The sequence below is a fragment of the Notamacropus eugenii genome, chromosome 5, assembly GCF_028372415.1.
Source record: "Notamacropus eugenii isolate mMacEug1 chromosome 5, mMacEug1.pri_v2, whole genome shotgun sequence".
NCBI lineage: Eukaryota > Metazoa > Chordata > Mammalia > Diprotodontia > Macropodidae > Notamacropus > Notamacropus eugenii.
The window spans coordinates 143127229-143143953 of record NC_092876.1 but is presented as its reverse complement, the minus strand read 5'-3'; the positions used below and the strand labels follow the sequence as shown (position 1 = coordinate 143143953).

The following is a 16725-nucleotide window of genomic DNA, read 5'->3' as shown; positions in this document are numbered from 1 at the left end:
CACATAAGGAACTGCAGACCCCTCCTCCCTCCAGGGAGAGGTCACACAGGAAAGGAGGATTCTCAGTCGGCTCTCCTTCCCGCGCTCTCCCCCTACACCGCCGCTTCCCAGGGCAGGGCCCCACACACAGCTACGGACCACGTGTGATCACAACTCTTTTGGTGACTGAGAGGAGGAGGAGGGTCCCGCCAGACCCAGGCGTCTCTCAGCGCGCCATCGCCCCCTTGTGGTTGGAGGCCTAGCTCCACGGTCACCGCCTGCTGAGGCAGCGGGCCCCGTTTCAGGGGTGGGGCGCGTGTTTAAACTAGCAAACTAAGGGACCTCTCTATGCCGGGGCTTTGGCCTCACCGATCACTGTATTTATTAATCTCCTGCGCCCAGCCGCAGGGCGCCAGCTAGCCCTTCTGGAGACAACGGCCGGGGAGGGTTGGGGTGCCGCCGGCCCTGCTCTCTCCAGGCTGGGCCGAGGTGCTTCCCATGAAAGCGCGGAGGCACGCCGCATCCCGAGCCAGCCCCAAACTCAAGGGTCCGGACGACTAAGACCGCCACTGCAGCGAACGGCCAGAAACGAGAGCGGTCCGTTCAACGGGGCCGACAAACGGCCAGAATTTGCCCCAGCGCGCGCCGGAAATGTGGCTTAGGAAGCTTCCGGTTATACTCGCCCTGTCAGTCCGCCTGCCAGCGATAGGCGGGCGTCGCGTGGTTACGTCATCGCGCACAGAATGGACGTTCTCGTGGCCCCGCCCCCCAACCTGTTGGCCCAGGTTCTCCACCTCCCTCTAGGGTTGTGGTCCCAAGTTGTCCCCCTCCAGTCTGTCATCTCTAAAATAGGAACGTGGCAATGTGAGCAGCGCTCCCAGCTAAGGTTTCCCCTGGGAGCTAGAAGGAAGTGGAGGTTGAGCCTAGATTGTTAAGAGTTGAATATTAGGGAGAAAGTTACCAGATCGTTCATTTCTTCCAATCTTCTGATAGTATGCAAATCATAAAGCCCTATCCACGTGTAAGCCATTTGCGATAATGGGGATGCTGCAGACATGGAGCTGGATTTGGAGAGTGAGGACCGGGACTGGAATCTGGCTTCCTCGTTTAATCTCTTGCACTTTGGTTTCCCCCTGAGCTCTCTACCACACCTGTAGTGAGGAAGACCTGAGCTCTAATGTGACCTCAGACATGAGCAGTATGACCCTGGGCAAGTCATTTGCCTCAGTTTCCTCATCTGTAAAATGAGTTGGAGAAGAAAATGGCGAATCACTCCAGTATCTTTGCCCAGAAATGACTGCAAATGGGGTGCATCTTAGGGTTAGGGTTAGGGGAAAGTCCGTCTCTACTGAAAAAAAAGCTCAACAAGGACAAAATCCTTCATCTGTGAAATGAGGCGATTAAAAGAGTTAGCTTCTTATCCCTGACAGTGGTAGTGCTATGATCCTATGATGATGACTTATATGGGTACGTGTTGTTTACCCCCAAAACTCCTTCAGAGCAGTTTCCCAGCCCTAGCCTGGTACTTGAAACAGTAAGGACTTAATAAATGCTTTTGAATTTTTTGATTGATAATTCATGATCATTGATGATAATGATGGAGGTTCAACTAACTCCCTGGAGGGGGAAACTAGAATAAGTTAGGAAATCCAGGTAAAATGTTAGCCTTAAAAAATGATAGGAAAACCCTTGAATAGGAAAAGAAAATCACTGAAAACACACTTCCTGGGAGGTCCAAACCATGTCACCTAGAGAGTGTTCCTCCCATTTCCAACTTCTCCTTTTTGTATTATCCTTGCCAATGGCAATAAGATTATTGACTATAAAATCCTTAAGGTCAAGGACAGTTTTACTGGCTTGTATTTGTATCCCCAGGACTTAGCACAGTGACTGAAACATACTTAGCACTTAATAAGTACTTTATTTACATCTGCTTCCAGGAGAGTCATAACTTCCTGTTTACTCTTTACTCTCTCTGCTTCTAGAGAGAGAAAAGCACATCTTGGAGAGCTAAGCATCTAAAAAAGGCAAGCAGGGTCTTTGCCTGGAAAGGCATGTATACAATTAAATACCTATCCTGCTAAGGAAAAGATCAAACGCTAAATAAAAGGAGACTGTGGAAAAACCTTTGGAACAAATACCAAAGAGCTTAAAGTCATGAAATTCAGAACAAGAGTCTTGTATATGGCATTAGGAGATTCACCTTGAGTATTTTACTTAGTCCTGGGAGTTAGAAGGAAATTGAGATTGAGCAAAGATCACTAAGAGTTGAGGATTAAGAAAAAAGGTACTAGGTCAATCATTTCTTCCAATCTTCCAGAATTTCAGAGTTCTAAAACCCCAAAGCCATCTAATTTAATCAGTACCTAAAGAAGAATTTCATCTACTTTTGCAACCAATGACCCTCTAAGTCATTCCTGAAAGACCTCCAGAGAGAGATATCCCATTCTACTTTGATGTAGCTCTCTAATGGTTAAGAATGGTTTTCTTTACAAGTCTGTATTTATTTCTTTCTGACTTCCACGTTCCTCCAAGTTCTGCCCTGTGGGGCAAGCAAAACAGGTCCAATCTCTCTTCCATGTTATAACCCTCCAAATACTTGAAGACAGTTATACTGTTCCTCCTAAATTTTCCCTCCTCCAGACCCTGTTCCTTCAACTTGTCTTTGTATAAGAATTCAAGACTCTTTACCATTCTGGTTGCCTTCCTTTGGACATTAGCCAAATCGTTGATAAAAATGCTAAATAACACCCTACAGCACTTAACTGGAGAGAGCTCCTTTCACTTTGCTAAAATCTAGGAAAATTATATGTACAGCATTCCTCTTATCAATCAAGTTAGTAATGCTGGTGGGTGTGAAGTGTTTTCACTTTAGCGTGACCCATTCTTGATGAAATTATCTTGGCTCTTTGTGATCAGCTCTTCCTTTTCTTGATGTTTTAATATTATATTTTATAATTATTTCAGGAATTGAAATCGTCCACTAACCTATAGTCTATAGATTATATCTTCTTCTCTTTAAAATAAAGGGGAAATCATTTGTCTTTCTCTAATCCTTTGGTGCCTCTCCTGTACTCCTTGATCTATGAAAGATCACTCATAATGACTCCATTATATCTGCCAGTTCTTTTAATGCCCTGGAATATAGTTCATCTGGGTCTGATGACTTAGAACTAGCTGCTTTTTTAAAACCTGGGGTGGCTGCTGGGCTCTGCATAGTTGACTTATCCTCTGTCATAAATTTTGAAATGAAGTGGTCCCTTCATTTCAAGGAGGAACCTCTTTGGTTTTGTTTGTTTATTTGTTTGTTTTATAGTTATTACTGATTTGTTAATATTTGTTAATATCTTATTGTTTTAATAAAAAGTAATATTTTATGGAAATAATATAACTAACTAGAATTATATTTGATCTTTGACTCCATCGTTCACACATCATCTATGCCTATGAGAAATCTTGTTTTTAGATCCCAAAAACAAGATTTCTCATAGGTATGGATCCTAAGTACCTATTCATATGGTGACAACTAACCTTAAATGGAGTTCTAGCACTTAGGATGAAATACGCCTCTTTATCCTTTCTCACATTGCAAACTAAACCTTTATGATGATAGTAAATGTCATAGATTTGAGTGTTTTTGTACGACAAATTATGGAATCTTGATTTTTCTAGTGAATTGTTGATGGCTTCTGTGTCTAAATGAAACCTTTCTTTGCTCTATGAAACTTCGGCTTAGAGAGGAAAATATGCCTCTGACTGTAACCCACACTGAGGATGCAAATTGTAGAGAAACATACCAAAGGATTTGCATTTAATCAAATCTGAAACAAGTCGCATCAGAAGCATCCATACCTTGTCAAAATGCCTTTTCCATTAGGATCAGTTTGAAATTTGCCAGCGATTTGAGGAGCCTTCACTGTCCCCTAAAGGGTGCATGCAGGTTATTCACGAATCTTGCATTGCTGCTAAGAAGGAAATTCATCAGCATCACTCAAAATGGAAAGTGGTAAGTGAAACTCCATTATTAAAGAAGAAGCTTTTAAAATGTTTTATGCCTTTTTGGTCACTACATGCATACAATATAGAATAAAGGAAAAGACTTCAGACTGAGGCATCTGAAAAGAATAACCATACTACTTTTTAATATCACAATTTTAATAGCATTTTATGGCTATTTGTAAGAATGACTTTCTCTAAATACAGTCAGGTGTTTATTTAGTTTGAAATAGAAATTTGCCAGAATGATGTTCTTGTGAAACATAAAATTGAAAGTTTAATATTTTTTCAAGCATAGTAAAAATTAAGTGTAGAAACTGAAAATAAACTACGTCAGGTTTTCCCTTGAGTCTATTAAACCATATTTACAAGAGAAACTGTAAGATAAGAGAATATTTTGCTTGAGATTAAAACTGAAAAAAACAAACAGTTCTGGATTAGTGTTCATTCTGTGAACACAAATCAAATAGATGTGTTCATATTTACCCAGAGGGATTTGGAACTCCTGGATTAGGTTCATCTCAGAATAAAGCCAACTTAACTGAAAGAATGATTGCTAATTGATTGATTTTCACTTCATAATAAGCACAGGTAAGTATGGTACTTCTAAGAAAAACTGTGGCTTATGCTCTTTTCTGATGCTCTAGTCCCTAGCACAATGCTAGACCTCCCAATAGAAACATAACTCCTATTTGTGGATTCATTTATATCCCTCACAAAACTTGAAAAAAGGTATCAAAAATGATGACAATGATGATGATAACAGTAACAATAGAAGAGAAAAAAATGTATAGTGCAGCTGGGTGGTATAATGGCTAGAGCCCTGAATTCAAATCCAGCCTCAGACATTTACTAGCTATGTACCCCCAGGCAAGTCACTTAAATGCTGTCTGCCTCACTTTCCTCATCTGTAAAATGGGGATGATGATAACACCTACCTTCCAGGGGTTGTTGTGAGACTGAAATGAGATAATATTTGTAAAACACTGAGCTCAGTGCCTGGCACGTAGTATGTGTTAATAAATACTTATTCCTTTCTTTTCCTTTCCCTTCCCCTAAACTGTTTATAAAGTGCTATATATGGATATAGATAGATATGTGTATATATATGTGTGTGTGTGTGTGTTTGTGTGTTTGCGTGTGTGTGTGTTTGTGTGTGTGTGTATATGTGTGTTTGCGTGTGTGTGTATATGTGTGTTTGTGTGTGTGTATATGTGTGTTTGCGTGTGTGTGTATATGTGTGTTTGTGTGTGTGTGTATATGTGTGTTTGCGTGTGTGTATATGTGTGTTTGTGTGTGTGTGTATATGTGTGTTTGTGTGTGTGTGTATATGTGTGTTTGCGTGTGTGTATATGTGTGTTTGTGTGTATGTATATGTGTGTTTGCGTGTGTGTGCATATGTGTGTTTGTGTGTATGTATATGTGTGTTTGCGTGTGTGTATATGTGTGTTTGTGTGTGTATATGTGTGTTTGTGTGTGTGTATATGTGTGTTTGTGTGTATATGTGTGTTTGCGTGTGTGTGTATATGTGTGTTTGTGTGTATGTATATGTGTGTTTGTGTGTGTATATGTGTGTGTGTATATGTGTGTTTGTGTGTGTGTATATGTGTGTTTGCGTGTGTGTGTGTATATGTGTGTGTGTATGTGTGTTTGTGTGTGTGTATATGTGTGTTTGCGTGTGTGTATATGTGTGTTTGTGTGTATGTATATGTGTGTTTGTGTGTGTGTATATGTGTGTTTGTGTGTGTGTGTATATGTGTGTGTGTGTATATGTGTGTTTGTGTGTGTGTATATGTGTGTTTGTGTGTGTGTGTGTATATGTGTGTTTGTGTGTGTGTGTAATTTCATTTGAGTGTTATAAAAAAATCTGAGGCAGGTAGTACAGATATTATTAGCCCTATTTTATATACAAGGAAAATGAGACCCAAAGAGGCTAAGGCACTTGCCCATGGTCACACAGCTTATAATTCACATGTGAATTCACATCTTCCTGATTCTGAGTTAGCCTGAGTACCAGAGCCAGGTGTTGGACAGTAGCACTAAACTCCTATTTGCAGTCTGAATTTAGGACCACACTCTCAGCCTGGTTGTAAAAGACTGAGAATGGAAAACATGCAAGAAATGTTATAAGTTACACACGTTGAGCAATCCATCAACTGAAGTTGTTTTGCCTTGTTGTAAACAAAAACTCTTGAACACTGAGGAGGATTTGGTTCAGAAAGACTTGATCTAATTGTCTATCTTTTTTCTTCTCATGAAACTCAAAATACAAACCTGTTTCTTTTTTAAGTGTTTAGAAGATTTCAAACTAGACCTCTACCACCTCACTGTTCTGAAGAAGCAACTTCTTGGAGGTATACACAAAGGCAATAGCAATAAAATTTAGTATGGAGCTGAAAGCCATGATATTCAAGAAGCGATAGCTTTTGATAATGTCTTTTAAATAAAGAAAGGAAGACACACTTTAATTTTCACCAGCTATATAAAAAGTCTATTGCTCATAAAATCTGAACTTGCTCTTCTGGAACTTTCTTTGGGGAGAAGAACATAATATAGTCTCTAAAACAATAAAATAAACTATATTTGATGTTTAATAACTAAAATGAGTTCAGAAACGAAATTTATTTTTAAACTAAATCACTCAGAAAGTATGAACCTAACATTGATTACTTATAGTATTTGACAATAGTGTGTTAAACAGAAAGGTCATTTCATGCATTATGAGCCATATTTTATGTGATAGTAGAAATGTCTCAGAGAAGAAAAAGTGGATTCATCATAGGTCATTTGCCAAATACATGTCATCACAATAGTGTAAAGAAAAAAAGTCAATGTTAAAGGATCGCTTTATTCTTCTTAATAAATTTGCTTGTGCTTTCTGTCCGGAAACATGTCTTTGTTTTCTCAACAACTGGTCTGAATGTAAGCATGTATCTAGAATATTTGAATAAAACTCTTAAGCTCTCCCCAATCTATGCAGGTGTGGGTTCTTTAAATAGACACAAGGCCCAGATAAAATGTGCCCCATTCAAAAGTAAGATCACTGCCATGATTTGAAAATTGTCATAATACGTAATATTCTGTATCTCTCCATTCCCCTTCAAAAAAAAAAGAATAAAAGACTGTAGAAGTCTCAAAAACAAGAGGAACATTCTGACATAAATGTTCCCACCAAAGCTACAAATAACATTAGATGTCAAATCCAATGACCTTTTCTCAATCCTCATTCTCCTTGACCTCTCTGCAGCCTTTGGCGCTGTTGATCGCTCTCTCCTCTTTTATACTCTCTTCTCTCTAGGTTTTCATGACACCATTCTCTCCTGGTTTTCCCCCTACCTATCTGACCATTTACTCCCTGTCTCCTTTGCTGGATCCCCTTTCAGATCACACCCTGTTACCATAGGTGTTCTTGTTCTGAGTTCTCTTCTCTTCTTTCTATATATTATTTCACTTGGTGATCTCCTCTGCTCCCATGGATTTAATTACCATCTCTATGCTGATGACTCTCAAACCTACCTTTCCTGCCCCAGTCTCTCTGCTGATCTCAAATCTCACATCTGCAACTACTTTGCAGACATCTCAAACTGAATGTACAATAGACATCTTTAACTCAATATGTCCAAAACAGAGCTCATCTTTTCTGCTAAACCCCACTCCTATCCACCCTATTATTGTAGAGGGCAATACCATCCTCCTAGTCCCTCATCCTCTCAGCCTAAGAGTCATCCCAGATTCTTCAGTCTCTCTCACACACACACCCCCACGCTGTCACGAAGGTTTGCTGATTTCACCTTTGCAACATCTCTGAAATACAGCTTCTCTCCTCTGACACTGCTGCCACTCTGGTACAGGTCTTCATCAACTCACACCTGCACTTCACACCTTGCTGGTGGAACTGCCTTCTTCAAAACTCTCCCCTCTCCAATCCGTCCTCCATTCAGCCATTTCCTAAAGCTAAAGTCTAATCAATAAACTACTCTATTATAATAAACTCGAACGGCTTCCTATTGCCTCCTACAACAAATACAAAAATACTCTGTTTGGCACTCAAAGTCCTTTGTAACCTAGCCCCCTCTTACCTTTCCAATCCTCTTTTACCTTTCTCCCCAACACATGATCTTCAGTTCAATGACACTGGCCCCCTTCCTGTTCCATGAACGAGACACTCCATCTTTCAGTTCTGAGCATTTTCTCTGGAGTGCTCTTCTTCTTCTCCAACTGCTGACCTCCCTGGCTTTAAGTCTTAACTAAAATCCCACCTTCTACAGGAAGCCCTCCTCAACCCCTCTTAATTTCAGCCCCTTCTCTCTTTTAATTATTCCTTATTTATCCTCTATATGCTTACTTTGTATATATTTGATTGCATAGGGTTTCCTTTTTTAGATTATAAACTCCCTGAGGGCAAGAACTATCTTTTGTCCTTTTTGGTATCCCCAGTGCTTAATTCATCTTGTATTACTGTTGTAAATGAATTTAGTAAATTTCTTAAAATTCACTTAAAAACTTTCCTTCACTAACTCACCACCCTATGCTACTTTCTCACTACCTGTTCTTTCCTCAGTTCTCTATAATTAGGTTTCTGTCTCCAATATTCTAATGAAACTGTTCCCTTATCATCTTCTTGTTAAATTCAAAGGACTTCTTCTCTGACTTCATTTTTCTTGAATTTCCAATCATTTGGCACCCTCTTTCTCAAAACTCCCTTCTTACTTGACTTCCCCAATCCCACATGATTTGGGACTCCTCTAACCATTTTTCTTCCATATTCCTTGATGACAGCTCTCTTCCTCTGTTACCTTACTCAGGTTGTTGCCAGAGTCTCAGTCCTCAGCCTTTTGTTCTTTTGTTTTCTCAGAGACCCATCTAAACTCATAGTTTCACTTATCGACTCACACAGATAATTCCTCAAGAGTCTATTTTCAGTCTTCATTTCTCACTGAAGATCCAATTCTGACTATGGGGCATTTATATTGAAAGAGATATGGTATTCTCAGGAGAGAGGCTTATTTCAATTAAAGTGAGGATGTGGAAGGAATGTTGGTTAAAAAATTCAAGGATTTAATGAGATTCTTTGGGGATATAGGAAGGATTTGAGGGGGGCACAGTGGAATGCCTACGGAAATGGGCAAACTAAATAGAAGTGGTCCTAGAAGGATTAAGGCTGATTAGACCAGGGAAGAGGATGGTGTATATAGTATGAGCACCACTGACACCTAAGGTAAAGAGACTGCATTATAAGGATTGGGAACATCTTACTTATCACTGAGATATAGGGAGGGTGGAGCATAATGCTAGAATACGACTTTGGAAAGATAAACTTTATGGAAAAGGAAAGGAATAAATATAAGATATGGTATTGAATACTAAGAAGAGATACTCATATGAAAAAAATCCAGGAATCAGATGTGAGAAATATGGCAGAGAGTATCTGCCATGTTTAAAGGTAAAAGAGGCAGAAGAAAGAAATACTGTTACTGGTTCATACAATAGATTGCCTAGATGTAAAGAGATGAATTCAGATTATATAAAATCCATGCAGAGAGGCATATTATATGTGATGGGGGATTTCAATTATTCAGGCATCTCCTAGAGGTCTCCCAGAGTTCTGTCAAAACAAGAACAGCTAACATTGTTGCTTGCCAAAATCTGTCTTCCTGTGATAAATTCATATGTTCATGAATTCATAAATACAAAATAATAAATCTATCCTTCAGAGAGGTAGAGGAAACATGAGAGAAACTTAATTCTTGGCCACAAATCTCACCATAAGTAGGGACTGGTCACAGCATGGGAAATGAATGGAACTTTGGGGTAAAAAGAGCATTATACACTAAAGTTTGTGATAACGAAAAGAGAGCTGAAAATAATCCAACATGCATCCTTTATTTCTGGTGAGAAGATTTCAAAGAATTCAGATATGGGCAAGTAAAAAATTAAAATGCTACAGGGAAAATTAACCCTGAAAGAATGGGAAGCTCTCACCAACATGGTGAAGTGGATAGACAGCTGAGCCTGGAGTCAGGAAAATCTGAGTTCAAATACAGTTGCAGACATTTATTAGCTATGTGACCTGGGGCAAATCACTTAACCTTTGTTTGCCTCAGTTCTCTTATCTGGAAAATGGGGATAATAATAGCACCTACCTCCCAAGGTTGTTGTAAGAATGAAATGAGATAGTAATTGTAAAGTACTTAGTACAGTGATATATATACATAGTGCTATATAAATGTTAGTTATTATTATTATTATTATTAGACTTGGGAAAATGCATAAATAACATACTCATCAAATTCATATATGACAAAAATAAAAGGAATAACTAGCATGGTAGGTGATGGATTCATGATCCAAAAAGATCTCATTAGGCTAGAATTTTAGTCTTATTGATTTTCAATTTTATCCATTTTCCCCAATTGATTCTTTCTGTAATGGGCTTGGTTAAATTCATGGCCAAATTGTTATCATTATTTATGTAATATCATCAATATGCTATAATAGTGATAATATCTCATTTATATAGTTTTATACTTTAGAAAGCACTTTCCTTATGATGATTCCTTGAGGTATATAGTACAATTATTACTCCCATTTTACAAGTAAGTTAATTGTTTTTGATTCACTTAAGGAATTAATTTGTACCTAATAAAAGGATCACTAGGGGTAATCATTTTAATACCTTGTTGTGGCCCCTTTACCACAATTAGATCCTGAGTTTTCAAGGACTATTCCCTTCCATAAGGACAGTATTATTCTTGGTTTTGTAGCCTACTTCATGTTAGCCTAATTTTTCTATCACTTGAGCTTTAAAATATGTCCAGTCAATGTCTTATTTTACAAACAGTGAAACAGGATCTAGAGAGGTCATGTGACCTGTCTGTGGTCACTTACTTGGTATATGTTGATGCTGGTACTTCTGACTCCAAATTCAGTGTTCTTTGCTAAACCCAGAACTAGCATTTTTGGGTACCCAGGAGAAGCAGAAAAATTCCTAGGTAGAGACAGTGACATCAAGACATAGATGTCCATGGAGGAAAGATAGGGACCATGGCAAATTAACTTCTGTGCCAGTTAGATCTTAGGACAACACAAGACCATGATGGGAAGCGTATTGGTTTCAATTAATTATTTTTATTTACTAAACACTAAGTTCAGTAGTTTCTATTTTACAGAATACAAGTGACATCAGAACTCTCTAAATTTTAGTGTTCTGGGGAAAAACCATAGTCACCCAAGTTATGGCTCCATTCTTTCCCTTGCATCAGGGTCCCTCACCGAGGTGATATTAAGATGTCATTGGGTGATAATTATAATAGTAATTAGAACTGATATTGTACCTACATACTAGGCACTGTGCTAAGATTATTATAAATGCTATCTCCTTTGATCCTTATAACTCTGGGAGGCAGATGCTATTATTATCCTTATTTCACAGACAATGAACCTGAGGTAATCCGAGGTTAACTGACTTGCCCAGGGTCACATAGTTAGTCAATATCTGAGGCTGGATTTGAACTCAGGTTCTCCTGTTTCCCAATCCAGCATTCTATCTACTATGCCACCTAGCTATCTATGCAGCTATGTTTTTATCATTTTGTCAATGAGATGTATCAAAAATAGGGTAAGGAAATAATGTGCCATCATCAGGACATTTACCACTGTTATCATGTTTTCAGTAATGGTTACTGGTTTGTACTCATCTATCAACACTATCTTACCTGAACCCCCTTGTGACTAAAAGTATGCATTTATTTGCAAGTTGGCCATTGGCAGTTATGGATGCAATCTGACTAAGACAGGCTAGAGAGTTCACAAAGGCATTGAGTCCCTAATATTGGTCTCATCTGCATACATTTTAACCACTTGAGCTACCTACCCAAAACAGTACCAAAAGAGAGTAACTGTCATTCAACTCTTGCTGCACTTGTATAGTTCAAGATCTGTAAAATGAAATTATCTTAATTAGCGTATCTAATTACTTCGGTTTTCTTACTTATAATACACTATATATGAAGCCTGTGGCATTCCCTTAGAGGGAGTCAGAAGACCTAGGTATAGGTCCTAGCTGTACCACTTTAGTGGGAGTGTGACTTTGAGAGGATCACTTACAATCTCTAATCTAAACTGTAAAATGGAGATGGCATTAATAGCTAACATTTCTGTCTCATTTAAAGGTTTTCAAAGTGCTTCACAAATAGGACCTCATTTGATCTTCACAGCAAACTTGTGACTAAGTTCTATCCTATCCCCATTTCTCAAATGAAGAAATTGGTATTGAGAGATATTATTTGACTTTCCTATATCATACAATTAATTAGTATTGGAAGCAGGATTCAAACTCAGGCTTTACTTTCCAAAAAACCAGCACTCTATCCCTTGTGCCACATTGCCTTATATAGTAGAAATGTTTGCACTCCCTATTACATTGAGCTGTGAGGAAAATACTTAGCATTTTTTTAGAGTATTATTTAAGTAAGTCTCTGTTTCCTCACCTACAAATTGAGGGGCCTCCGCTAGACAATACCTAAGGTCCCTTCTAGTTCCATCTCAGTGATTCTATTGATTTTAAGACATTCAATAATATTTCAGCCACTTTTCTTAGCCAAAAATGGCCATCAGAATACAGATCTACAAGGCACTGTTTACCATCTCCTGTTATGTTTTTTTTACTTTAATTCAATTTTCAAAAACTGCTGAATGAATTGAAAAATGTTGTCAATAAGTATTTAATGAGCATTTACTATGTACCAAGCACTGTGCAATTCAATGAAGATACAAAGAAAGGGAAATGACCTCTCTGTCTTCAAGGAGCTTACAATCTAATGAAGGAGACAGCATGCAAATAACTGTGGACAAACAAGACATATGCACGATAAATTGGAGTTGATCTTGAGATGGGGCACTAGTATTTAGAGAGATCAGAAAATGCTGATACTTACCACTTAAAGGAGCCAGAGAAGTTAGAAGGCAGAGATGAGGAAAGAGAAAATTTCATGCATGAAGTGAAGATGCACAGACTTCCAGATCATAAAACTAGCAAAATGGAAGATGTGTATTTTCTTTAACCCTCGTGACTCCTCAAACCTCCCAAAATATAAAATACGAGCAAAACATAAAGCTATTTCAGCTATCTCCATTATCTAAGACCTCAAGAACTATAACAAGGGAAAAACTCAATGAACAGCAAAAAAAAAAAAAAAGGAGATTCCAAACATGTTTACTAATACCCTCTCCCCAACAAGCTGCCATATTCTGGCAATGTGTCACAAGTAGACCCATGGGCTTGCAACAGAACACAACTCTACTCTCTCTGCCCCAATTTCCTGCCATGTCCCATGCTATAGAAAGCAGGAATTGAGGAGCTATACTCTGCCTGAGAGGGTAGCATAGCAGTGCACTGTCTAAATCATGCTCTGTCAGAGTACTGAGGAACAGAGGTACTGAAGTGGGGTTCCAGCTTGTGTATGGAGCTCCACCAGTCAAGACTGAAGGAAAGAGGACTAACATAATCTCAGGGCAAATTCTGTCCCCCTGGAAGTCACTTGTGGCAGAAACAGCTCAGTAAAAAATTAATTCTGCATTGTAGTAGGAGGATGAGACAATTTTGAGGACCAGCCTCCAGGGAAATGACTTTCAAGGGGCAAGAAGTCAGAACTTAAATAATAGAGGAATAGAAGGGGGAAAAACAGAAATCACTAAAGATCTCAATAGGAAGAAAACTCAATTGGATGCCTTGAGCACTAGCAGATAAATTGATGAGGAATATGTTAATACCACAAGAGAATATAGCTTCCAGATCAGCTAAATGAATCCAGACAAGTCTGAATAAATGTTGTAAAACAAAGGAATGTGAGTCAAGATCTGATAAGGCAGAGGAGCCTGTGTGTTCCCAAGAAAGTATCGAAGCTCAGTAAAGTGTTCCTGAATGGCTCAAGAGAGAAATAAGAATTATAAAAGTAGAATGACCTTATGACCTGCACAGTAGAAAAAAAATCAGAAAAATAGATAAGTTGAGTCCAAAATGACAAATTTGACCAAAGAACCAAAAGAGAAAGCAATTGATTAAGAATGCAAATGCACAAAAATAAAAGATAATTTCTAAGAGAAGAAAAAAGCAATAATGTTAAAAACATAAATTATCTCTATACAAGGAAAACACTTTAGTCCCAAACACAAGCTGCACAGAGACAATTTAAGAATTATAGAGGAGGACACAAGTGAAAAAGAAAAAAACAAAAAAAACCCTGAATACCATAATGGAAAAAAATAATACAAGATAACTTCCCTGAACTTCTAAACACAGAAAACAAAGTACCAATTGAAGGAATCTAAAGGTCATTTTAAAAACAAACAAAAAAACCTTGTTGTGCAAATTACAATACACACAGTGATAAAATTTAATAATTCTAAAGAGAAACAAATTCTATAAGCATCCAGGAAAAGGATCTTCAAATATAAAGGACAGGAAATTTGAATAATACAAGGGTATTTGGCACCCACTAGAAAGAGTAGGAGGAAATACAATACTGTGATCTGGAGAACAAAAAAGCACAACATGCACCCTGACATGATTACTTCCAAACCTAAACCTAGAGATAACAGAAGACAGACATTCAATTTAAAAAATAGAGATAAATTTGAAGCATTCCTACAAAGAAAACCAGATGTAGGTAGACTATTTGCTTTTCAGACAAGAGAAATAAAGGGAAAACAAATACTCTCCAAGGAAGGTCCAAGTAGTGAGATAAATTACTCCAGGAGAAAAATATTAGAAAGACACCTTTGGGATTAAAAACAACAATAATAATAACTAAATAACAACAGATAGACCATTGAGAGATTTCTTTCTATAAATATACAAGGGGACAAGAGTGAAATCAGAATGTAAACGGAAACACTGGTGGTGGGGGAATAGATCTAAAACAGCATGGACTAAACCTTACAGCACTCTGCCTATAGGTCAACCAGTATTTTGGAGTGTACTAAATTGTAGGATCATAAAGAAAATAAAAGGGGACAGGATAGGAAGAAGATAGAAGGGAAAATTTGATGTACCCTAATCAAGATGATGAGCAACTAGATGGCACAGTGGATAGATGGCCAGGCTTGAAGTCAGAAAGAATTCAAATCTGGCCTCAATCATTGACTAGCTGTGTGATCCCAGGAAAGCCAGTTAACCTTGTTTTCTTCAGTTTCCTCATCTGTAAAATGAACCGGAGAAGGAAATGAAAAGCTACTCCAGTATCTCTGCCCAGAACACCCCAAATGGGGTTATGAAGAGTTAGACAGAACTGAAACTGACAAACAACACAACAGAAGAAGTCAATAGTAAAGAGTGAAAGAAAAATAACTCCTGTTATCTTTCAGGAAAAAGAGGTCCTACAGGAGAATGGATGAGGTGTCAAAGCTGGAGTTGAGATGGGAAAAGAGAGGAAGAAATCTTGATTCAGTGGTAGGAGGAGCTACCATGACAGGAGAGAGAAACCTCTATGATGGGAGGATGTTACAAGGGGTATAATCTGCAGGAATTTAGTACTTGGAGAGACCTCTACAAGTGAGTGTTCTACCTCCATAGACAACATGAGTATCTAGGGGCAGTGGACACCCAGAAGGGTATAAACCTAGAGGAGGACATTTCAAGATAAACAGTGAAAAAAATTATCATGGTGAGGACAAAGGATGATAATGAATTACACAATCAGAACCATAGGAGAATTTCTGCCATGAGCAATATTTTGCTGTATCTCCTACAAGAATTAATATTTCTAAGACTAAGGCAAAACAGAAAATAAGGCAGTAGGAGACAAGAACCATAAAGCAATAATAAACTATTTAGAAGAGAAAAATGCACATTTGGGAGATGGAGGGTCTCTTGCAGGGAACAGCATGGAGTCCAATGTCACTGGATTTAAAAATTCAATGTCACTGAAGTAAATAATAGAAATCTTGCTTATTGTAGCAAGATTTTTGTTATAATGGAATTTAATCTGTATAGATCCTATATCACTTACAATTGTAGTTTGAAGACAATTGATTAGTGAACTCTATAGAATATGGGCACAGTATACATATTATAACATTCTGCCAACCAATAAAGTTTTTACATTGTGTACTAGCTGAAATGGCTCAGTAGCATTTCATTGAGGTTTCAATTAAGATGAATTAATAACAGTAAGTGGTATTTAGATATTTAATGTTTAAAAAGTGCTTTTTATAACATCTTCTTTAATTTTAACAATAATCCTATGAGGTAAGCACTACAGGTATTTTTATCTCTATTTTACAGATGAGGAAACTGAAACTCATATAAATGATATAACTCACCCAAGGTCACACAATTAATAAGTGACAGAGCCAGAATTCAAATAAAGTCTCCTCAATCCAAAGTCCAGTGCTCTTTTTACTATACCATAATTGCCTATAAAGAATCATTATCTTGTTACTAGCATTATTAAATTAAAACATCTTTTTTTTTTGACTGCCCAAAGTAAACAGAAATCTAAAATTTTCTTCTTAAAGAGAAGGTAGGTAATCGGGTGGATAGAATGAATAGAATATTGGACTTGGAATCAGAAATATTCAAGTTCAAAGCCTAACTCAGATACTTACGGAGTGACTGTGGACAATTCACTTAGCCATTCTTAGCCTCAGTGTCCTCATCTGTAAAATGGATATGATAGCACCTACTTCAAGGAGTTGTTATAAGGATCAAATAAGATAACATATATAAACTTCTTTGCAAACCTTAAAACT

At 37.8% G+C, this 16725-nt stretch overlaps 1 protein-coding gene across 1 annotated transcript in view; it reads left to right on the top strand.

The window, feature by feature from the left end:
* Window positions 1-1017: 1017 nt before the first annotated feature.
* POU2AF2 (POU class 2 homeobox associating factor 2) overlaps window positions 1018-16725 on the top strand; it is a 66622-nt gene continuing 50914 nt past the window's right edge. The window contains exons 1-4 of the mRNA XM_072615672.1: window positions 1018-1053; window positions 3857-3985; window positions 6266-6329; window positions 6956-7009. Of these exons, the coding sequence (XP_072471773.1) occupies window positions 1018-1053; window positions 3857-3985; window positions 6266-6329; window positions 6956-7009 (283 nt within the window). The remainder of the gene's footprint in view (window positions 1054-3856; window positions 3986-6265; window positions 6330-6955; window positions 7010-16725) is intronic.